The 24023-nt window shown below is 59.9% G+C and overlaps 1 protein-coding gene across 1 annotated transcript; it reads right to left on the bottom strand.

The window, feature by feature from the left end:
- Window positions 1–204: 204 nt before the first annotated feature.
- SIGLEC1 (sialic acid binding Ig like lectin 1) lies at window positions 205–14324 on the bottom strand. The gene is made up of 21 exons (XM_088162897.1): window positions 14249–14324; window positions 13432–13791; window positions 13051–13347; window positions 12611–12874; window positions 11633–11893; window positions 10584–10883; window positions 9663–9917; window positions 8746–9051; window positions 8023–8277; window positions 7145–7438; window positions 6450–6704; window positions 5545–5847; window positions 5013–5267; window positions 3804–4109; window positions 3399–3638; window positions 2883–3185; window positions 2538–2792; window positions 1561–1857; window positions 1123–1222; window positions 641–701; window positions 205–411 (listed from the first exon to the last, which is right to left on the bottom strand). The coding sequence occupies exons 1-21, from the start codon at window positions 14295–14297 to the stop codon at window positions 394–396; spliced, it is 5034 nt and encodes a 1677-aa protein (XP_088019023.1). The 5' UTR covers window positions 14298–14324; the 3' UTR covers window positions 205–393.
- Window positions 14325–24023: the final 9699 nt, after the last annotated feature.

The following is a 24023-nucleotide window of genomic DNA, read 5'->3' as shown; positions in this document are numbered from 1 at the left end:
GTGGCCAAGTGGCCGCAGAGTGACCTCTAATGGCAGCAGGGACACGGCCAGAGGGGACACGGCCCAGCTGCCACCACCAAGCCAAGTCCCCAGCCCCAGTCCCCTCATGCCTGGCACCGAGGGGACGCGGGTGGCTTGGGGACATCAGGATGGATGGCAGGGAAAAGGAACAGGAGCACGGTGGTGACAAACAGGAAATTCCCTTTTTAAAAAAAAAATTATTATTTTCCCGGGATTTTCCCAGCCCGGAGCTGTCACCTGTGCCTGACACGTGAGGTGGTGACAAGAATCCATCGGGAAGGGATGAGGGGATCCTCAGGGGAGCCCCTGGATCCAGCCAGGATTGGGAAATTCCAGCGGCCACAGCTGGAATGGGGTCCAAGAACCACCAGGTCAAGATGCTCCATCCATCTGGAAAAGGTTGGGAGTGGCTGGGGACACCTTGTCCTTAGCTGGGGACATTCCATGGGGACAGAGGATCATCCCGAGCACCCCTGGAGGGGCTGGCACCCACCCGTGCCATGGAGCCCGTCTGGAATGAGGCTGGGATGGGGATTTGGGGATTTTGGGATTTTGTCACTCCCTGTGACAGTGACAGCCCCGGCTGTGGTGGCACCACGGGACCCCCTGATGTCCCCACCTGTTTGCTCCTCAGCTCCAGGGTGTCCTCGGCACGGGACCAGCTCTGGCATTTCCTGATCCTGGCAGGAGCACAGGGAGCTGCCACCCCTGGGACTGTGCCACCACCCTGGGGTCCCTGTCCCTCCATCCCAGGGTCCCTGTCCTAACACTAAGGTCCCTGTCCCCCCATCCCGGGGTCACTGCCACCCTGAGGCCCCTGTCCCTTCACCCCAGTGTCCCTGTCCCCCCTACCCCAAGGTCCATGTGCCACCCCGGTGTCCCTGTCCCCCCTACCCCGATGTCCCTGTCACTCCACCCCGGGGTCCCCGTGCCACCCCGGTGTCCCTGCCCCCCCACCCCGGGGTCCCTGTGCCATCCCAGTGTCCCTGTCCCCCCATCCCAGGGTCCCTGTGCCACCCCAGTGTCCCTGTCCCCCCTACCCCGATGTCCCTGTCCCCCCACGCCGGTGTCCCTGTCCCCCCACCCCATCCAGGACATCACCTGGGCCACACCTTCACGGCCAGCAGGGCCATGATGGCCACGGCCACGATGGCCCCGAGCAGCCAGGACAGGACCTGGAAGGTCCTCAGGTGGCTCAGAGCTGTGGACAGAGGTGGGGTCAGTGCCACCCCAAACCTCGGGGTGTCCCAAAAAGGGTGAAGGGGACACTGAGGTGACAGCCAAAGTGTGTGGGGGGGGACACCCCTTGGGATGAGGTCACAGGTGGGGACAACTGCTGCTGGCTGCCACTGTCCCCTGTCCTAAAGGCCACCGTACAAGGGACAGCAGTGTCCCCAACACATCCACAAAGTGCCACCCTCATAGTTCACCATTCCACCCCAAGCCACCTCCTCCCTCAATCGCATTTCCCGCTTCCAGGGATTTCTATTTTAGGATTTTTTTTTTTTTAGGATTTCCATGGGGTCCGGCCCCACTCACTCTGCACATCGAGGTCAGCGCTGGCCGTGGCGTTGCCCAGGGCGTTGGTGGCCACGCAGACGTAGCGTCCCCCAGCCGCTGTCCCCAAAGCCACCAGCTCCACCCGCAGGGAGTTGTGCGAGGGGATGACCCTGACCCCCGTGGTGACAGCAGGGGACAGGCTGGTGGCCAGGAGGTGGCCGTGGTGGTGCAGGGCCAGCCAGGAGGGCGGGTGGCTCTGGGCCGTGCACAGCACGATGGCCCCGTGCCCATCACGGTTCTCCAGGAAGGTGCTCACTGAGACGGCCCGAGGAGGGTCTGGGAGGGGACAGGGAAGGTGACACAGGGGTGGGACAGCCACCAGCTGGCCACCAAAAGTGATTTAAAGTGTCCCTGGATCTGCCCCATCCCGGTTTTTGGAGATTCAAACCCTCTCCAGTCCTTGTCTTGCCACCCCAAATCTTCCTGGCTTGGAGCATCTGGGCTCCAAATCTGACTTTTGAGGGGTCAATCCTAAAAAATAATCCCAAATCCCTTTCCCAAAAGCTTCCTGGTACGTCCCTCCTCCAGCCTGGATCATCATCCCACCCTCTCCAGCCCTTGGCTCCCTCCTCCAGCTGGAAAACCCCTCAGTTTGGGGCTTTTTGGCCCCAAATCCAACTTTTGAAGCATCAATCCTAAAAAACCCCACAACCCCAAATCCCCTTTCTCAGATCACCAAGGTCTTCCTAACTCATCCTTTTTCCATCCTGGATCATCCCCACCCCATCCATCCCTGCCCTGGTGGCTTCCTGTGTTCCCTCCTTCCACACCCACCCAGAATTCCTCAGTTTTGGAGCATTTTGGCCCCAAATCTGCCTTAAAAAAAATAAAATAAAATAAAATCCCCCAAGGGAGAGGAGCAGGGCAGGAAGAGGAAGAGGAAGAGGAAGAAACTCCCCTTGCCCTTGCGGAGGTGACACGAGTGACAGGGGCTGGGTGGCACTGGGGACACTCACAGAGGACGCTGAGGCTGACGGGGACAGAGGTGGCCGTGCCCCACGTCCCGCTGGCCTGGCACTGGTAGGAGCCGGCGTCGGCGCTGGACACGCGGCTGAGGACAAAGGAACGGGACTGTCCCTCCCAGAGCCACCTCCCGTCGCGGTACCACGTGTAGTTGTCACTTTTGTCCCCCCAGGCGGTGGCCGAGCAGCTCATGGTGGCCTCGGTGCCCTCGGGGACTTCCTGCGATGGCTCCACCGTCAGTGTCACCCCTGAGGAGGGACATTGGCGACTCAAGGAATGCTCCCACTGGGACACCCCCATAACTTGGGGACTTATCTGGGGACTTGGGGACACCTCACCTGGCACTTCCAGCCTCAGGGACGTGGCCACCGAGCCTCGGCTGTTGGTGGCCGAGCACAGGTAGAGCCCCGCGTCCCCAGGTTCCAGCCCTGCCATCCCCACCCTCAGCGACGTGGGGGTGGCGCGGACCTCGAAGCGGGGGTCAGAGGTGCCACCACGGCTGGTGGCCAGGGGTGGGTGGCCCTGTCCCCTGCTCACAGCGATGTCCGGGCTGGGGACACCATCGGCCGAGCAGAGCAGCACCGCCTGTCGTCCCCCGCGGGGCTCCAGCAGCGCCACAAAGCTGGGCTCCTGCGGGGCATCTGCGGCGACAAGGACAGCGCGTGTCCCCCCGCACCCCTCCGGGTGACAAGGGAGGGGGGGGACATTACCCCCAAAGCTGACCCTGCGCTGTCGCCGCCTGTCGCGGGGTGGCGACACACACCGGGCAGCCACATCCCCGCGGGATGTCCCCTCCCGGTGTCCCCTCCCTTGTCGTCCCCATCCCCGGAGATGTCGCCCCCCCAGTCACTCACAGAGCACGGTGAGGGTGGCAGGAGGGGCTCGGGGACCCCGGCCCGCCCTGCAGCTGTAGAGCCCCGCGTCGGAGCGGTGGCCTCGGAGCCCCAGGGTGGGTTCGGGTCCCTCTGTCACCCACTGCCCGTTCTTGAGCCACGTGTAGAGTGTCCCCGGCTGAGCGTGAGGGGCCTGGCACGTCAAGGTCACCTCTGTCCCCTCCGCCACCTCGGCCGAGGGTCGCATCAGCACCCTGGTGGCTGCCGGGGAGAGGAGAAAGATTTTGGCCACGTTTTCGCTTTGAAACCCCCCAAATTTCGGAAAGGCCACCCTGGTTGTCCCCACCTCCAAAACTGTCCCCCCAACACTGCGCCCTTCAATGCCACCCCTGGGAGCGTCCCCAAATCTTTGTCGCCTCTCCTCACCTTGCACCCGGAGCGTGAGGGACGCGCGGGTGACACCGAGGGCGCTCCGTGCCTGGCACTCGTATTCCCCCTCATCCTCCTCGGAGGCTTCCCGGAATTCCAAGCGCAGCGCGTTGGGAGAAGGGGACACGCGGATGCTCTGCCGGGGGGTGTCACCTCCTCCGGGGACGCTGGAGGCCACCGGGTGTCCCCCCCTGAGCAGGGTGAGCTGGGCAGGGGGGTGACTGTCCACGGAGCACAGCAGGATGGTGGCCGTGCCCTGGATGCTCTCCACGAAGGATTGAAGCCGCAGGTTCCTGGGGGGATCTGCGGGAAGGGAATGGGGTGGGGGAAAACACGGAGAATGGGAAAAAGGTGGGAATTATTGGGAATTAGAATGGTGGGAATTACGGTGTTGGAATTATAATGATGGGAAAGCGCTCTGAGGTCCGGGTGGCACATCCCAAGGATGATGGAACTCCACCACTGCACTTTCCAGGAGGAAAATTCCCAATATCCAAGCCAACCCTCTCCTGGCTCAGCTTGAGGCCATGTCCTTTTGTCCTGTCACCGTTCCCGGCTGTCCCCTCCTGTCAGGGAGTTGTGCAGAGCCACAAGGTCCCCCCTGATCCCCCTTTTCTCCAGGCTGAGCCCCTTTCCCAGCTCCCTCAGCTTTTCCTGCTGCTCCAAGCCCTTCATGCCAGGGATTCCCCATGCTCCAGAGCCTCCATCCTGCACTCATCACGAACGTTTATAAATTAACACCATCTTTTTCTCATTAGAAAAAATCCCTCCTGTTCTAACTCACAACAACATTTTTTCCTTTTTCTTTTCGTGGTTGTTTTTTTTTGTTGTTGTTGGTTTTTTTTAAAGAAAAATCTGGTTTTGATTTTCCCAATCAGGAATAAAAAAAAAAAAAAAAAAAAGGCCCTAAATCCGGCATTAATTTTTGAAAGCCAAGGATTTTCCTGCTGGGTTTGGTTTGGAGCACGAGGAAACTTGGAGGAGATTTAGGGGACGGTGTGGGGGTCTCTGGGCGGGGCTGGGGTGTAAAACCTGGCTTAATTATAATCTGGGATACATTATTTGAGCCCCCCTAATTAATTAATCCTCTGCAAATTAAACCAGGCCTTAGTGCCTCATCTCTCCAACTAAGAAAACCGACCGAGGGATGACACCAAGTGACACCAAGTGGCACCAAGTGACACGAAGCTGCCCTTGGGGACTCACAGAGGACGTTGAGGGTGGCAGGGGTGGCACTGTGGTTCCGGGCCGGGGTCTGTATGGAGCACTGGTAGGAGCCGGCGTCGGAGGTGGTGACCCCAGGGAAGGTGAGATTTTGGGAAGAGCCGGTGCCCAGCCACACCTGGTTGTGGTACCAGGTGTAGCTCAGCACGTCCTGGTCCCCTCCTGCCACCGCGCAGGTGAGGGTGGCAGTGTCACCTTCCCGCACGTCTGGGGACGGGCGGATCCAGACCCGGGCGGCTGCAAGGAGGGGAGGAAAAAGGGAGAGGAAAAGTCAGGGAGTTGCAGGACAGTAAAAAGAGGGAATGGCCACCACAACCCACAGGTGACACCATTCCCATCCCCCTCCCCATCCCCATCCCCATCCCCATCCCCATCCCCATCCCCATCCCCATCCCCATTCCCATCCCCATCCCCATCCCCATCCCCATCCCCATCCCCATCCCCATCCCCATCCCCATCCCCATCCCCATCCCCATCCCCATTCCCATCCCCATCCCCATTCCCATTCCCTCACCTCCTCCAGAGAAGTTCCCGGTGGCGCTGGCGTTGCCGTGGGCGTTGGTGGCCACACACCGGTACTCGCCCTCGTCCTGCAGCAGCACGGGGTGGACACGGACACGCAGCACGTTGGTGGCCGAGGTGACACTGAGCCGTGGGCGGGGGACAGGCGGTGACAGCGCCGTGGAGGCCACCAGGGCTCCGTCCTTGAGGAGGGCCAGCTGTGCCGGGGGGGAGCTGTCCACGGAGCACTCCAGGATCCCGCGCTGGCCCCACGCAGGCTCCAGGAAGGAGCTGAGCACCGGCACCCGCGGGGGGTCTGCCCGGGGTGGGGGCAGGGAGCCGAGGATGAGCCCAGAGACCCCGGGGCACAGCGAGGGGACAGCGGCCAGCTCAGTGCCATCCCATGGGTGCCATCCCATGGGTGCCATCCCAGTGGGGCCATCCCAGTGGTGCCATTCCAATGATGCCGTTCCAGTGGTGCCATTCCAGTGGTAACATCCCATTGGCATCATCCCGTCAAATCCCAATCCCAATCTCAATCCCAATAGCAATCCCAATCTCAATCCCAATAGCAATCCCAATCTCAATCCCAATCCCATCCTATCCCAATCCCATCCTGTCCCGTCGCATCCCATTGATCCCATTTGCCTCATTGATCCCATTGATCCCATCCCATCCTGTCCCATCTAATCCCAATCCCAATCCCATCCCATCCCATCCCATCCCATCCCATCCCATCCCATCCCATCGGTGTCATTCCAGTTGTAACATCCCATTGGCTCCATCCCCTTGGCACCATCCCTTCCCATCCAATCCCAATCCCAATCCCAATCCAAATCCCAATCCCAATCCCAATCCAAATCCCAATCCCATCCCATCCCATTCCCTCTCCTCGGTCCCCTGGCCTGTCCCACTCACAGCAGACGCTCAGGGTGACAGCAGGGGACACGCTGGTCCCTGCAGAGCCCTGGGCCCGGCAGTGGTAGGGCCCGGTGGCAGCGCTGGTGACATGGGACAGCACGAGGACACTGTCAGGACCCTCCTGGAGCCACTTGCTGTCCTTGTACCAGGAGTAGACGGTGTCACCCGGTGGCTCCCCAGCCACCTGGCACGTCAGGGACACGTTGTCACCTTCCAGCACCTCCGAGGACGGTGAGATCAGGACTCGGGTGGCTGGAGCAGGGACAGTGCCACCTCAGAGGGGACAGGGCAGAGCTCGGCACTGCCAATGTCCCCTCGTCACTTCCATAACCTGCGGGGTGCGACATTCCCGCTCTGTCCAAGGATTTGGGACAGCTCCGATGGGATATTGGTGCTCCCTGTCCCCACAGAGTGTCCCCAACTCCTCCTGGAGATGCCCAGGGCTGGGGTGTTGGGATATGGGCAGGGGGTGGCACTGGGGGGGACCTGGTGGCACTGGGAGGGACCTGGTGGCACTGGGAGCACACACACGTGGTCATTCCCATGGGATGGGCTGCTCCAATCCCTGGGTGGGACTTGATGGCACTGGGAGGGACCTGGTGGCACTGGGAGGGACCTGGTGGCACTGGGAGCACACACACGTGGTCATTCCCATGGGATGAGCCGTTCCTATCCCAATCCCAGGCTCGCACCTTGCACACGCAGGTACAGCCGCCGCTCCGCCGAGCCGTGCGCGTTGGTGGCCGTGCACCGGTAGCTGCCATCGTCTGCCGGTGTCACCTCCCTGATCTCCACCCGCAGCGAGTTGGGGACAGCGGACACTGTGACCCGTGGGCTGCTCCCACCGGCGCTGGTGGCCACCAGCTCCTGGTCCCGGAGCAGGGCCAGCTGGGCCGGGGGGTTGCTGGCCACGGAGCACTGGAAGATGGCCAAGGAGCCACGCTCGGCCTCCAGGAAAGCCGTCAGGAGAAGGTCCCGAGGGGGGTCTGAGAGGGGGGAATGGGGTGAGAGGCCGGGAATGTCACCCGGGGAGGGGTCCTGGGGAGGGGTCACTGCTCTGGGGTTGTGGGAGGGGATGGAGGGGAGGGAGGAGGGAAAAGGGGAAAAGGGAAAAGGGGAAAAGGGAAAAAGGAAAAGGGGAAAAGGGGAAAATGGAGAAGGGAAGGAGAAGGGGAAGGGGAAGGGGAAGGGGAAGGGGAAATTGAAAGGAAAAGGGGAAAAGGGGGGGAGAATGGGAATTGAAAAAAGAAACAGAAGGGAAGGGGGAAGAGGGAGGAGAAAGGGAAAAGGAGAGAAGGGAAAGGGGAAAGGGAAAGGGAAAGGAAAAGGAAAAGGAAAAGGAAAAGGAAAAGGAAAAGGAAAAGGAAAAGGAAAAGGAAAAGGAAAAGGAAAAGGAAAAGGAAAAGGAAAAGGAAAAGGAAAAGGAAAGGGAATGGGAAAGGGAAAGGGAAAGGGAAAGGGAAAGGGAAAGGGAAAGGAAGGAAGGGAAAGGGAAAGGGAAAGGGAAAGGGAAAGGGAAAGGGAAAGGGAATGGGATGGGGAAGGGAAAGGGAAAGGAAAAGGGACGCACACAGCACATCCAGGAGGACATCAGGAGAGCTCCGGCTGCCGCCTGCGGTGCTGGCCCGGCACCGGTAGAGCCCGGCGTCCCTGCTGGCCACCGGCCGCAGCTGCAGCGAGGTGGCCGAGCCCTGGGTGATCTGCTGCCCGTTGTGGTACCAGGTGACATTGGGGACAGCCGTGGAGCCGCTGCTCAGGTGACAGGTGAGGGTGGCATTGTCACCCTCCAGCACGCGGGGCGATGGGGACACGGTGACATTGGCAGCTGTGGGCAGGAGGACACGGGGTCTGTGTCAACGGTGAGGTGACAACCCCCTAAAAGCCACCGAAGGACAGCGTGGCTACCCCAGAGGGCAAATTCCAGCTGATCCCACAGCGCCGTGGTGGGGACAGCTCTGAGCCTGGCAGTGCCACCAGCCCAGGGACATCCCTTGGCCACGCTTTGCTCAGTATTCCTGTCACACACAGCCAGGGAACCTCTGTCAGGGGCCGGAATGTCATGGGGGAGCCACCATGTCTGCATTTCATGGCCACGAGACATTTCCATGTGACATTTCCATGTGACATTTCCATGTGGCATTTCCATATTTCCATGTGCCATTTCCGCTCCTCCTGTCCCCATCTCCCGAGCTTGCCTCCTTCCCCAGCAATCCCTTCCCACGCTCCCCTCTCCCAGGACATTTCCAGATGCCACAATCCTGTCCCCTGTCCCCTGTCCCCTGTCCCCACTCACTGTCAGCCTTGAAATCCACGGCGGCGCTGGCGCTTCCTTGGGAATTCCCAGCCCGGCAAACGTAAATCCCCTCATCCTCCACCACCACATCCCGGATTTCCACCTTCAGGCTGTTGTAGGACCTGGTGACCTGCACCCTGGGGCTGGTGGCAGCTTGGGGACACCCCTGGGTGCAGGCAATGACGTCGTCCCCTCTCCGGAGGGTGAGGCTGGACTCGGGATCGCTCTCCACGGAGCACTGCACGATGCCCAGGCGCCCGCCCTGGCTCTGCAGGAACGAGCTCAGCACCGGCTGCCTCGGGGGGTCTGTGGGGGAAAACTCGATCCGTGAAGTTGGGAAAATTCCCGGAATCCAAGGGGTTGGCGCTTCCAGCACCTCCTGAGCATCCAGGTTGGATGGGAATTTTTATTTGGGAATATTATTCTTATTCTTATTCTTATTCTTATTCTTATTCTTATTCTTATTCTTATTCTTATTCTTTTTCCTATTCCTATTCTTATTCTTATTCTGAATCGGAATAATCTGGGAAGTGTCCCTGCCAAAGGAAGAGGGGTTGGAATAAGAAGAGCTTTGAGGTCCCTCCCAACCCAAACCAGGGACAAACCACCACTGGATCCATTGGGAAAACCCTCAGAATCCAAGGGGTTGATGCTTCCAGTGGCTCCTGAGAAATTCTTGGGCTTCCAGGTTGGACCTGGTCCAGGGGGGGCTGTCCCTGCCCACGACCGAGGGCTCAGAATGAGACGAGCTTTGAGCTCCCCCAAACCCAAACCATTCGTGGCTCTATGACCATTAATAATTCTTAAAATCCTCCAAATTCCACCTCCCCCAAAAACTCCCGGATTTTTTTTCCCCCCCTCTTCACATTCCTGCCCCAGAGCCCCAGGACCCTTCGGAATTCCCACAGGACGCTCACAGAACACTCGGAGGGGGACAGTCTCCGATGTGTCACTGCCGTTCCTGCTCCGGATCCGGCACTGGAATGTTCCGGCGTCGTCGCCGCGGACGGACGGGAATTGCAGGGTTGGGAAGGAGCTCTCCCGGAGCCTCCTGCCGTTCCTGTACCAGGTGTAGAGCGGCTCCTCCGCCGTGTCTGCTGTCCCCACGCAGCTCAGGGTCACCGCTGTCCCCTCTGTCACCTCGGCCGAGGGATGGATCAGGAGCCTGGCAGCTGCAGGAGAGGGAGATGAGGGAAGGAGGGAAATCTTTCCCATGGATCCTACAATTCCCTGTTTGGCTTCTCCGAGTCCCCTCCCTCACCAGAGCCCGTGGGGTCTTTGGGGGGGGTGACATTCCCTGGGGACACTGGACAGACAAACGGGGCCTTTCCTGACCCTTTCCTGCTTTTTCTAGGTGAGTTTTTCCCAGGATAGACTCTGTCCTCTCTTCTCACTGGTTGGGCCTTGTCTGACTTCCAGTTCCTCACTGGGGCATCCAAATCCAGGTTTGGTTTCTCTGGAATTGGACCTGGAGGTCACTTTTGGGTTTTTTTGGGGATCCTAAAGGATGTTCCTCTTGGGCATGGATATGAGGGACTTTTCTCTCCTTTTGCTTCCTCTGTCATCCCAAATTATCCAGACTTGGGGGTCAGGGGACAGTGACAGGTGAGGATGGACGGGGCAGAAAAGTTCGGATAAATTTACTGAATTTTTTGGCATTTTGAAAACTAAAACACAGGAACCTCTCCAGCTCCAAAAACAGCTCTGACCCCGCTGAGGAGGGGACACCACAGAGCCTCCAGGACACCACAGGGGTCCCTCCATCTCTGTGACCTGCGTGTCCCCCCAATTTTGGGATTTCATTGTCACCCCAAACCCGACGTCACCGCGGGACTCACCGCGGATCTCGAGGACCTTGGTGGCGCTGGCGTTGCCGTGGACGTTGCTGGCGGTGCAGCCGTAATTCCCGTTATCCCGGGCTCCCGCATCCCGCATTTCCAGCCGCAGGGAATTGCGGGAGGAGGTGACACCGAGCCGCTGGCCCAGGGCCACCCGCGCCCCGCTGGTGGCCAGCACGGTGCCGTCACGGGCGATGTTCAGGGTGGCTGGAGGGTGGCTGTCCACGGTGCAGCGGACAATGAGCAGCCGGCCACCCTGGGTGTCCTGGAAGAGCGTGAGGGTGGGAATTCGGGGTGGATCTGTAGGGTGGGAGAGGATGAGGAGGTCAAGATGTGGCCACAGGGAAAATCTCAGAGGGGACATTAAATCTCTTCAGGTGTCATGGGAAGGGACATCTGCTATCCCAGGTGGCTCCAAGCCCCATCCAACCTGGCCTTGGGCACTTCCAGGGATGGGAAGTGTCCCCCCAGCCAACCTGGATGTCACAACCTGCTTGTCTCGTGTGTCACCGGGTCAGATTGACCCCAGAATTGTCACAGCCAACCCGTGGCTGGGTTATTTTCCCCTTCAAAACCTCCTGAGCTCTTCTTATCCCTCTGGCTTCTCCATCTTTTATCCATGGAGTTTTTCCATGAGAAATTTCCCCAAATCTTAAGGAATGGAGGAGATTAGTGGGAGATGCTGCGATGACATATCCCAAATGTCACTTAACGTCACCTTCACACCTGGCTCATGGCCAAAATTTGTTGTCTTCTCATAAAACTCAACCAGCAGGGCTGGCACCTCTCCCTTCCCCCCCCAGTCTAGCCCTGGGGAAGGAAGGAAGGAAGGAAGGAAGGAAGGAAGGAAGGAAGGAAGGAAAGAAGGAAAGAAGGAAAGAAGGAAAGAAGGAAAGAAGGAAAGAAGGAAAGAAGGAAAGAAGGAAAGAAGGAAAGAAGGAAAGAAGGAAAGAAGGAAAGAAGGGGCTTTGCCATGAATTTTTTTTTGGGATTTCCTGGATTTCGGGGGGTTTGCACAGCGCCACGTGGCAGGAGCTGGTGTCACTCACATGTCACGCTGAGGCTGATGGCCTGGGCCGTGTCACTGCCCTGGCTGTTGGTCACTTGGCAGGAGTAGTAGCCGGCGTCAGCGGCGCTCACGGAGGGGAACAGGAGCGTGTGGGCCGGGCCCTCCTTGAGCCACGCGCTGTTCTTGTACCAGGTGTAGCTCAGCTCCTCGGGGTGTCCCTCCCGCCCGGGGACATCGCAGGACAAGGTGGTGGCCGTCCCCTCGAGCACCTCGGCTGCCGGGCTGGCTGAGATCTCCGCGGCTGAGGGAGAAGGGACACGTTCAGGATGGCCATGGAGACGGGAAAATGGAGCCCCCCACCCCAAATCCCCCATTCCAGAGCCTGGGAGAAGATGGGAGCACCTCAGGGGTGACAATAGAGCTGGAGGACGTTTGGGTTTGTCCCCTGCCACCAGCTGGGGACACCTGGCTTTAGAGTAAAGCCCCACTCGTGGTGGGTGGGGAAGGGTCTTTCCCCTCTCATGGGGGGGCTTTGGGGGGAGCACGGAGACCCCTCTGGGGGGGAAGATGTTCCCTGTGGAATTCCAGCTCAGGCAGGGAAGGCTGGGATTTGTCTTTGCTGTTGGATCTGGTGGGAAGAGGAGCCCCTTCCTTTCCTTGTGGGAGTGTGGAGGGGCTGGGCTGGAATTCCCAGAGAGGCCATGGATGGCCCTGGATCCCTGGGAGTGCCCTGGATCCACCTGGGACAGCAGGAAGAGCCCCCGAGCACGGCAGGGGTGGCAATGATCCATAAGGTCCCTTCCCACCACGGTTCTGGATCTTCACAAGCTCCCAAACCATTCCCAGCTCTGCTCCCTGTCCTTGGCTGGAAATCCCTCCCTGTTTTTTTGGGATGACAAAGACGAGGGACGCAGGCGTGGCACAATTCCCACACCTCCAGCGTCACCGGCCACCTCCACCCCAGTCCGTGCCACCCCAATTTGGGCCACTCAGCCATGTCCCGCCCCCTGGCACTTACAGAACACGCGGAGGGTGACAGGAGGTGACACCCCGGTGCCGAGGGCGTTCTGGGCCTCGCAGTGGTACCGCCCGTGGTCCTCACGGCGCACCCCCAGCAGGGCCAGCACCCGCTCGGTGCCCACGGCCACCCCGTCCTTGTACCAGCGGTAGCCTGAGACCGGGGGGTGGCTGCTGCCAACCTGGCAGCTCAGGGTCACCGTGTCACCCACACCGATGTTCCCCGAGGAAGGGCTCAGCGACACCTGGGTGTCCTTGGGGGTGTCTGCGAGGGGACAGAGGGGACACAGTGGTGGGCACACAGGGAAAAGGGGAGGTGGGTGGCAGGAGTGGGACAGGGAGCAGGAAAAAGAGGGAGAAGCAGGGAAGGAGGGGGTGGCAGGAGGGGGACAGGGCCACGGTGGCCTTGGCAGAGGTGTCCCCTGTCCCCAGCCCACGTACGCCTGACCCGCAGCACCAGCTCCGTGCTCGCCCTCTTGGATCCGTCGGAAACCTCGCAGAGCAGCTTCTTGGAATGATCCTTCCAGGAGAAGGAGCTGGTCAGGTTCAGCTGGTGGCCAACCCTGCTGGTGTCCAGCCAGACACTGCCGGCCACCACGGCCACCCGGGGGTCGTAACCCTTCCAGTGCAGGACGATGTCACCCCCAGGACAAACGTAAGGCGTGGAGCACTCCAAGGTGGACCTTTGTCCCTCGGTCGGCTCCTCGCTGCTGGTGACACTGGGAGGCTCCAAATCCTCTGGGATGGAGAGCAGAGGGCAGGATGAGCTCATGGAATGGGCAGGAAAGGAATTTTTGGGGGAATTCCGGTGTTTTTACCCACCCGAAACTCTCAGCGTCACATCCCGCGACGCCGACCAGCGGTCGCCGTTGATGATCTCGAAGCGGAACCTGTAGGGGCCACTGTCCCCTGGTGTCACCCCCCGCAGCAGCAGGGTGCAATTCCGGGCCATGGGGTCCCCCAGGAGCTGGGTACGACCCCCAAAATTGGGATCCACATCCTGGGGGGTGGCGGAGTGGAACACCAGCGTCCGCTGGCCATCGTAGTCCTTGTACCAGATGGCCACGATGCCGTCGGCGGTTGTCACATCCTCGGGGTAGCTGAAGGTGCAGGGGACAACCAGGCAGGACCCCCCGGTGGCCTGCAGGGACTCGGGGTAGGAAACTCCCCAGGAGCTGAGAGCTGTGCCAGGGAAAATCGGGATCAGGGAGCCAGAAGTGTCCCCATGTCCCCTCAGGACGCGTTGTCACCTGTGCTTGAAGGGGAAGGTGGGAGAGGAGGCGGGATTTGGGAGAAATCCTCCCCAAGAGGAGGTTTTTGGGGTGGAGAAGCGGGGGGTAATTGGGAAAAGCTGGATCTTTCGGGCCTAAATAACAAGGAAAAAAGGGAAAGTGACCTCCTGGCCTCCAGAATTTATCTCCTCACCCCCTTTCCTCACCCTGGATAACGTGGATTGCTCCCATGGATAACCGGGCTGTCCCCTTGTCACCCATCCCTGCCCATCAGCAGTGTGGGATCACGGCAAATCCCCCCAGGAGCAGCCTTGGGATCCCCCAAATTCCTGCCTGGCTCTTGCCAGGGCCAATCCCGGCCTCCAGTCCCACAGGGGACAATCCCAAATGTGTCATTGTCCCCGTACCTGGCGGGATGAGGATGGCCAGGAGCACGAGGCAGCGGGGCAGGCGCATGGTGGCACTGCCAGGGGACACGGGGGACACCGGGACACGCTGGCACAGGGGACCCTGGGGACAAGAGGAGGTGGCTGAGGGCCTTGGGATGGGTGGGATGGATCCGTGTGGGATAAATCCTGCTGGAATCAGAATAGTCCCCAACACGGGGAGGAAAATAAAAAGGGGAGGGAAGGGAAAAGGGGAGAGGGAAAGGGAAAAGGGAAAAGGGAAAAGGAAAAGGGAAAAGGGGGAAGGGAAAAGGGAAAAGGGGGAAGGGAAAAGGGAAAAGGGGGAAGTGGGAAGGAGAAAGGGAAAGGGAAGAGGGAAAAGAGAAGAGGGAAGAGGGAAGAGGGAAAAGGGGAAAGGGAAAAGGGAAAAGGAAGAGGGAAAATGGAAGAGGGAAAATGCAAGAGGAAAAAGGAGAAAGGAAAAGGGAAAGAAAAAGGAAAGGAAACCAAGAAAAGGAAAAGAAGAGAAAACTGAAAATAAGCAGAGGATTATTTAAAGCGTTTCATGTCTGGAGCTTTTTGCTTTTTTTTTTTTTTTAACTCCTGACATTCCTTTCAGTTTGGCCCCTCATGGCTCCGTGACAAACCAGAACAATCCCACCCCCAATTTTTTTCTCAGCATCACGGAAATCAGTGATCAGATCCTGCTCCGATTCCTCCCGGCTCTTTCCCTGAGCAACGAGGCCTCTCCCAGCCCCCAGCTCTGGCCTTTCCCTCTCCTCCATCCCCTCCTTCTCCGAGATCTCCTTTCCCCACATCTGTATCCAATTTCCTCGCTGCTCCTTGGATTTCGGGGTGGATTTCCCGCTCCGGAGAGCTTTGCTTGGGATTTTTCCCAGCTTATGAGCACAGTGAATGGTTGGGGCGGCCCCTGGGTGTCGATGCTTGGAGGGGGGGGGACGATGTAAAGCCACAAATTGTCACGGGATTTGGGCCGGAAGAGGAAGCAAGAGCCGGGATCCAGCCCCCGACTCGGGCTGGTGCCAAGTTTCGTTTCTTCTGCAGGGTTTGTCCCGGTTTTGATTCCTGGGGGCTGCTCAGGGCAGGATGGGATCCCTCAGGATGGGGACCCAGCAGGGGACCGTGGAATGCTCCTGGAATTCCAAGGGTTGTAAAGATTTCTAGGAAAACACTTTTGGTGTGGGGCTGGATGAGAGGCCTGGGGAAGGGAAGGTGTCCCTGGTGTCCCTAAATGGGATTTAAGGAATGGGTTGGGATGGCAGGGGTTGAAATCTCATCTCATTCCCAAGGGCAGGGACACCTCCCATTATCCCAAGTGGCTCCAAACCCTGCCCAGCCTGGCCCTGGACACTTCCAGGAATGGAGCAGCCACAAATCTCTGGGAATTCCATTCCAGAACCTCCCCGCCATCAGAGAGAGGAATTTTTTTCCCAATTTCCCACCTATCCCTGCAGTTTAAAAGTCACTTTTTGGCACAGGGATGAGCACGGAGCGGGGACATTCCCAGTGTGGGACCCTCCAGCTCCATCACATCCCAAAACTCAGAGAGAAACAGGGACCATGGGGTGGTGGGGACACCATTCCTCGGGATGAGGGATGGATGTGACCCCCTCCAAGCCCGGATCTGATTCCTGGAGTTCCCGGTAATTCCCTGGGAGCAGATGGATGATGCTCATCCCAAAAGGATCCTCCACAATCCACCCCCCACCCCACCCCTGGGAATTCCCAACCTTTCCCATCCCTGGAGAACCACGGCGTTACCTGGTGCTGGTGGTGGCTCTGGCAGTGCCACCTCCGCAGCGGTGACACGGGGATGTCGCCTGTCCCCGCGCTCAGGGACGTCCCTTTATCAGCCGGGGGGAGGAGGGTGAGGAGCTCCAAACCGCAGCACTTCCCTCTTTGATGTCTCTGCTCTGATTTTGGGAAGTGGTGACAGCGGCAACTTTTCCCTAATTCCGGGTTTTTGGGGCCCGGGTGGGTTTGGAGCACTCCGAGGTCACCGGGTTTGGGGTCGTGCTGGGGGGGGGGGGCTGGGGTTGGTTTTGCTCCCTGTGGGAATGGTTTGGGATTTGTGCTGATAATTTCGGGAATGGTTTTGTTGTGTCTTGGGTGGAATCGAGGGCGGCTCTGCCCTCACCCTGCCGGGGAGGGGTTGGGATTGGATTGGGAATTGGGGGAATGGCTGGGAAAATCAATCCCGACACACCCCCGGGATATCCCGGATCGGGTGGCTCCATGGTCAGCAGATAAACTGGGAAAGAAGGAAAGGGGAAAGTTGGGAATGATGGTGTTTGTCCTCCAGGGTCACCAGGACAGATCCTGGTTGTCCTGGGAATGCTGAATGCTCTGGGAGAGCTGGGAATGTTCCCCTGGAGAAGGGAAAATTCCAGGGAATGCTCAGAGTCCCTGCAGGGGCTCCAGGAGAGCTGGAATTGGGGACAAGGCCTGGAGGGACAGGACCCAGGGAATGGCTCCCACTGGGAAAGGGGAGATTGGGCTGGGATCTTGGGAAGGAATTCCTGCCTGGGCTGCAATTCCCAGATTTGCTGTAGCTGCCCCTGGATCCCTGGCAGTGCCCAAGGCCAGGATGGACATTGGGGACAGTGGGAGGTGTCCCCAAAGGCAGGAGAGGAAATTCCCAAAGGAATTCTCAGCTGTGGGGGTGGAGAGGCTGATCCAGCTCTCCTGGAGCAGGATCGAGATCCAACCTGGAGTAAGGATACCCGGGGTGGTGGCACTGGTGGCACTGGTGGCACTGGGCGAGGCTGGCCCTGGTGACCACTCGGGGTCAATGCCCGACCTTGTGCCCCCGGAGCGTGGGAAAGTGCCCTGTGGGACCTCGGCCCCTCCCCGGCCCCTCCCCGGTCCCTCGGGGGCCGTGCCAGCCGGGATGCTGAGTCAGCAGGGGATGCCCACAGCCCCCCGTGCCCCACCCCGGCCGTGCCAGCGGCTGGGGAAGGGTCCCAGACACCACTGGGGGTTACTGGGGAGGGGCTGTGCCAGTCCTGGGGGGCTCTTGGAATGGGCGCCTAATGCCAAGCCTGGGGGTTCTTGGATTTGGGATCCGTGCCAGGTCTGGTGGGTTGTTGGGGTGGGAGCTGTGCCAGACCCGAAGGGTTCTTGGATTTGGGAGCTGTGCCAGTCCTGGTGGGATCTTGGTGTGGATCTGTGCCAATCCTGATGGGATCTTCGATTTGAGATCTGTGCCAATCCTGGGGCACTCCTGGATTTGTGAGCTGTGCCAGGCCTGGTGACTTTTGGAACTGGGAGCTGTGCCAATCCCGGTGCATTGTTGGTGTGGGAGCTGTGCCAGACCTGAAGGGTTTTTGGATTTGTGAGCTGTGCCAGTCCCTGTGGGCTCCTGGATTTGGGATTTCTGACAGACCTGTGGGTTACTGGATTTGGGAGCTGTGCCAGGCCTGGTGAATTTTGGAACTGGGAGCTGTGCCAAACCCGATGGGCCCTCGGATTTGGGACCAGTTCCAGTCCTGGTGGGTTCCTGGATTTGGGATCTGTGCCAGCCCCGTGCCAGGAGCACCATGCACTGCCCTGGCACCAGGAGAGCTCTGTGTGATCCAGGGCAACCAACATCATCTTGGGAATGAGAACATTCCAGGGGACCAGGATCCCCCTGGGACCAGCATTTTCCTGGAAATTAGAATTTTCCAGGGGACCACCATCCTCCCGGGACCAGCATTTTCCTGGGAATTTGAACTTTCCTGGGACAAACCCACCCCCCACCTTGCCCCGTGGTGTCCCCGCCGTGTCCCGCTCTCATTCCCAGGGCGGGTGGAGCGGAATTCGGGGTGGGGGGGATGCGGGGGGCGGCTCATTCCATGCCCAGGAGGATGGAATGTGGGATGGGAGGAGCGCCGGAGAGATAACCGGGAATTCGGGTGTGGGAGAGGAAAACAGAGATGGGAAGAGCGGGAATAAATCACTCGTCCTGTGGAGGGCTGTGCCAGGGACCCCAAATCCAGCGCAAAATTCCGCATTCCCTGGAAAAACCTTTCCATTTCCCAGCCGTGCAGGGAGGGGGAGGAAGAGGGATGGGGACAATTCCACCTCCAGCCCCTCCCCGCATTCCCCCCTTCCCTTTCCTGGCGTGAAAAGTTGAAGGGAAAGGAGAAATCAAATAATTCTGGGCTCGGCGGGGACACCGCGGTGACACCAGCGCTGGCACCTGAGTCAACACAGACCGGTTTTTTTTGGCTGGAGGGACTGGGAAGAGCTGTGGGGGCTCCAAACCGAGGGGAAAAACTTTGGGAATCCCGGCTGCTGGGACATTCCCGAGGTCCCCATTGCTGCTTTTTCAGCCCCGGACAGATGTTGGGGGCGCCCGACCCCGCACATCTGGATTCCCTCCGGCTGGAATTGGCGGGGACTCCAAAAGGGGGGGGGTGTGGCAGGTATGGAACCCTGCCCTTCCAGCGCTGTCCCCTGGCTGTCCCCTCCCCTCCCTGCCGGTCCCCACGGCCAAGGGTCACCCAGGCCTGGCAAGGCGGCTCCAGGGAAATGTTTGGTTTGGCTCAGGGGTGCGAACGAGGCCCTCGGGCGGCTCCCAGCTCCCCTCGGCTCCTCCCGGATCCCGCTGGGCTCCTCCCGGCTCCTCTGGCTGCCCCAGATCCCCCCAGTTCCCCCCACTCCAGTCCTCCCAGTTAGCCCATCTCCTCCTGGCTCTCTTAGTTCCCCCCTCCCAGTATTCCCAGTTTATCCTGGTCCTCCTGCTCCTGGTCCCAGTCCCTCCCAGTCCTCCCAGTTTCCCCAGTTCCCCCGTATCCTGCTCTCTCTGGTTCCCCTCAATCCCACTCCAGTACTCCCAGTAAAGCCCAGCTCCCCCTGGCTCTTTCCCCAGTTCTCACCAGTCGTCCCAGTTTCCCTTGGCCCTGCTGCCTCCTCCCTGCTCTTCCCAGCTCCTCCAGTTCCCCCTGGCTTTTCCCAGTCCCTCCCAGTCCCCCCCAGTTCTTTTCCCCAATCCCTCCCAGTCCTCCCAGTTCCCTCTGGCTTTTCGCAGCTCCGTCCTGGCTGCTCCTCCTCCCCGCAATCTCTCCCAGTCCTCCCAGTTTCCCCTAGTCCCGGTCCCAGTTTGGACCTCGCAGATCCGGAGGGGGATCCTGTGGAAGGGGGGGTGTCCCAGTGTCCATCCCAGGGGTGTCCCAGCCCCCCCCGGTGTCACCGTGTGTCCCCAGGGACACCCCCTCCAGGGGGTTTTTGGGATTCCTGGGATGGGATAATGGGATGGGATGGGATGGGATGGGATGATGGGATAATGGGAAGGAGGAAGGAGCTCCCTCAAATCTGGGGGAGCACAAGTCCACCCCAATGTCCTGGGGGTGTTTGGGACCCCCAAAATCCGGGGTTTCACAAATCCCAGTTCCAATTTCCACCCCGGGGATGTTTGGAATCTTTCAAATCTGTGTTTTCACAAATCCCCAGCCCAAATTTCCATCCCGGGGATGTTTGGAATCTTTCAAATCCAGGGATTCACAAACCCCCAACCCCAATTTCCACCCCAGTTCCTGGTCTTATTCCAGCAGGAATTTCAGGCTGAGCTGGTGCCTGGCTCCAAGGAAACATTTTGGAGACTCGTCCATTCCCACGTGTTCGATCTTCCAAGCGGAAAATCAATTCCTAATGCACAAACCTGACTTTTACATTTCGGGAATGCCAGGACGGAGCGGTCTCGAGTCACTGATCCCAAACGCCTCATTAGCTCTGGAGCGAGCCGGGCTCCCCGAGGAGGAGCGGGATGTGAATTATTCCTGCGACACCGGGAGCCAGAACGGTCCGAGGTAATGGGAAATGACACGGCCCCGCTCCCGCAGCGCCAATTCCACATTCCCTAAATCTGCCGCAGTGCCGAGGCCAGGCAGGGACACTCTGGGGACTGCAAGGTGGCATCGTCCCCAATCCTAAATCCAGATTTGTTTTTCCCAGTCAGGACATGAGGGGATGTCAAATCCAGCTGTCACAGCTCCATCCTGGTTTGGGGTGATGTTCCATCGTCCCAGAACTGGAATTATGGCAGCCCTGTCCTGGTTTGGAATGATGCACCATCCTCCTGGAGCCACGACATTCCCATCCTGGACTGGGATGATGCTCCAACTTCCCAGACCTGGGTCCAGGACATTCCCATCCTCCTTCAGGGTGATGTTCCATCCTCTCACCCCTGGAGCCACAAAATTCCCACCTCCCTCAGGACAGAGCTCCATCTTTCCAAACCTGGAGCCACAATGTCCCTGGACTTCCTTGGGATGATGTTCCAACCTTCCAGACCCAGAGCTGTGACATTCCCATCCTGGTTTGGGAGGATGCTCCATTTTCCTGGAGCCACAACATTCCCATCTTTGCTCAGGAGGATTTTTCCATCCTCCCACACCTGGAACCACAAAATTCCCATCCTGGTTTGGGAGGATGTTCCAACTTCCCAGACCTGGATCCAGGACATTCCCATCCTCCTTCAGGATGATGTCCCAGACCTGGAGCCACGACATTCCCATCCTGGCTTGGGAATGTCCCAGCAGCATCACCCCACAGCAGGGGCTGCTCCAAGGGCATCCCAAGGAGCATTCCAGGAGCTCCCAACACCCTCCAGGTTCCCTACGAGGTGACAAAGGCCCTTGGGAATGGGGTCGGCCTCACTCCATCCTCACAGGCAGGATCCAGCTTTTCCCAGCTCTGGGATGGGACCTGGATTTGAAATGTGGGCATCTCAACCAGTGCCATGGAATGCTGGAGCACAGGGACACCGAGCTGCCCGTGTTCCATCCTGGCCCCAATCCCGAGAGATCCAACCCTCAGCTCCCAACTCGGCTCCGGGGGGCCATTCCCAGCCTGTGGCACCACCAAAATTCCCCCTCACTCCCACCTGGGGTGCTGCTGGGGTGGGATTTTCCAGCTGGAAAATCATCCCACAGACCTAAGGACTCATTTACTCGCAGGAATTTTGGTTGTGTCCCTTTTTCCCACCCACCAGAACCCCGGGAGCTGCCTTGGGATGAATCCCTCGGTGCCAGGAGATCCCGGTGCGGTGATTCCAGAGGCTGAGGGAAGGGAGTGTGGGATGAGAAATGGCTTTTCCCAGCCGTGGGAGGTTGGATGAGGAACAACAACAGCAGCTTTGGGTTGGAAACCTCCCAGTTTGGCAGGAAAAAGCCATTCCTGCCAAAACTCCTGGCAGGAAAATCACGGCTTGGAACTCCCAACAGCTTGTGGGGGAGTTCAGGGAAAAGCAGCTTCGCTGGGAATGTTTGAGGCATCCTCCCCCATCCTGGTGGGATGCCCAGCTCCAGGGGAACACCCCAGGGCTGTCACCTAGTGGGACACGGGGACGTTTTTCCTTCCCAAACCTTTCTCCAGAGCCAAAACTTGGGGAATCTTTGGCTTCTTGTGGGGAGGAGAAATCCAAGATGCTCCTGACCGCTCCTGAACATTCCTGGGATCAGGATGAGGATCCTGAAGTGCAGGATGTGTTGAACATCACCCAGGGATGGCTGCTGTCACATCGATGTCCCCAACACCGCTCTCACTTCCAGCACCGCTGGCGAGGCGGGAATTGCGGCGCCTGATCCGTGTTCCCGATCCGTGTTCCCGCTTTGCGACATCGCTTTGCATTTTTGCTCCTCGTTTTTGCACTTTTCACGCTTTTCAGGACCTGAACCGTCAGTCCTGGCAGCTGGGGGTGTGGGAGCCCCCCCCTCCCTTTTCCTGCTGCAGGGATGAGGGAGAATGTGAAGAGCCGTTTTTCCTCCCAAATCCGTGATTTTCTTCCCCAAGGAGTGGCCGTGGGCAGTGGTTGAGGGGGGGGGCTGTGGGATCCTGGGGAATTCCCGGCTCCCAAATCCCTCCGGCCTCATCCAGCTGCAGGGATCCGTGAGTTTGGGAGGGTGGGAGAAGCAGGGGGACAGGGAACGCTTGGGATATTGGGGAGTGGGATATGCAGGAAATGAGAATTCCCAAAACAGAGCCGTGGAGTGGCAATGCCACAGTGGGACCCCAGGCAAAGTGGGAGCCACTTTTGCCTCCCTCAACTCCAGGACAGGAATTTCTGGATTTAACCCCTCACAAGAGGTGACAAAAATCCCTGTGGAAAATCATTTCCAGGCGTTCCAAGCTGTCCTGGCTCCTTCATTCCCCAGCACAGACCCCAGCGGTGGCTTTGGTGACTCAGGGGCCAGCGAGGTGGCCACTGTCACTGCGGAGAGGGGGACACGGGACACATCTGGGCACAGCTGGGCACGGGGAGGGGGCCCTGGGGACCACAGCCCCCCTTTTGGGGACCCCACAGAGGCAGCGCTGCTGCAGCCCCCCCCTGTTCCGTGCCCCTCACGGTTTGTTTTCCTTTCCTCCGCCTGAGCTGGGGCCGGGAAGAGCCTCTGGAGGGGAGGGGGGGGAGCCCGGCGGGACCCCCCGAGCAGCCCCCGGAGCAGCTCCCTCCTCTCGGTTATGGTTTGCAGCTGCCTCCTCCTCACCCTCCTCTTCCTCAGGAGGGGCTGGGGGGCACCATGGCATGGCCAGGGGCACCCAGAGAGGGGACACGGGGACAGAGAGGGTGGGGGACACCCAGAGAGGGGACACGGGGACAGGAGGGGCTGGGGGACACCAGGGCATGGCCAGGGGCATCCAGAGAGGGGACACAGGGACAGGGGAGCGAGGGGACACCAGGGCGGGGCCAGCGACACCCGGGTAGGGGACATCGGGGGGCGGGCGAGCACCAGGGCACATCCAGGGACACCCGGGGAGGGGACACGAGGGGCACCATGAGGGGAAGGGGGGAGGTGTGTGTGCACACATGGGGGCTGTGTGTGCACACGTGGCCGTACATGTGCGTGTGTACACGATGTGTGTGCGTGCACACGGGTGTGGACACGCGTGTGTGTATGTGGGTGTGCACATGGGGGTGTGTGTTGTGTGAACGTTGTGTGTGCACTTTTGGGTGTCCCAGAACACCTGTGTGTGTTCCTGTGTGTTCCTGTGCGTGTTCCTGTGTGTTCCTGTGTGTTCCTGTGTGTGTTCCTGTGTGTTCCTGTGTGTTCCAGAGCACTCACGCGTGCAGGAGCTCGCGTGTGCCCGGGGCGAACCGAGCCCCAGCTCTCGGTGCCCGCGGGTGCCCCCCGAGCTCGGGGCTTTCCGGCAGCTCCCGGGGTTTTCCAACCCCAAAAATCCCTCCCCCAGCCCGGGGGACAGAGCTGGGGTGGGGAGGGGACACCGGCAGGAGCCTGAGGGTGTGGGAATGGCGGATTTCGGGTGGGATACGGCCGGGAATGCGGGAATTCGGGTGGCACCGCGTCCCCCCCGCTGGCACCGCGTCCCCGCGGGCGCGCTGCCCTTGGCGGGGCGGGGGGAAGGAAGCGATCCAGCCCTTCCCAGGCTGGGTGGGATCCAGCCCCGCTGCCGGAGCGCCGGCAGGGCCGGGAGAGGCGGGGTGAGGGGCTGCACCCCCTCCCCGCGGGGTCCCCTGGGCATTGAGGTCACCTCGGTGTGCTGGGGACAATGTCCCTCATCCCACTTCCCGCTCGTTTGTCCCTGCGGGACACCTGGGATGGCGGTGATGGCGATGATGGTGGGGATGGTGATGAAGGTTCCCCTCAACCCGCTGCAGGTCTCGGCTCAGGAAGGCCCAGTTTGTCCCCAGAAAGGCTGGGAAGGGACAAACTGGGAGCACTGGCAAGCAGGGGAGGGGCTGCCCGCATCCTGTCCCCAGCTCCCGGCTTGGACACATGATGCCACCCCGATGTCCTGGTGGGGGACACGGCTGTCCCCACCGGCCGTGGGT

The sequence above is a fragment of the Sturnus vulgaris genome, chromosome 4, assembly GCF_052056855.1.
Source record: "Sturnus vulgaris isolate bStuVul1 chromosome 4, bStuVul1.hap1, whole genome shotgun sequence".
NCBI classification, from domain to species: Eukaryota; Metazoa; Chordata; class Aves; order Passeriformes; family Sturnidae; genus Sturnus; species Sturnus vulgaris.
The sequence above is the reverse complement of the archived record's forward strand: the minus strand, read 5'-3'. Positions and strand labels throughout refer to the sequence as shown.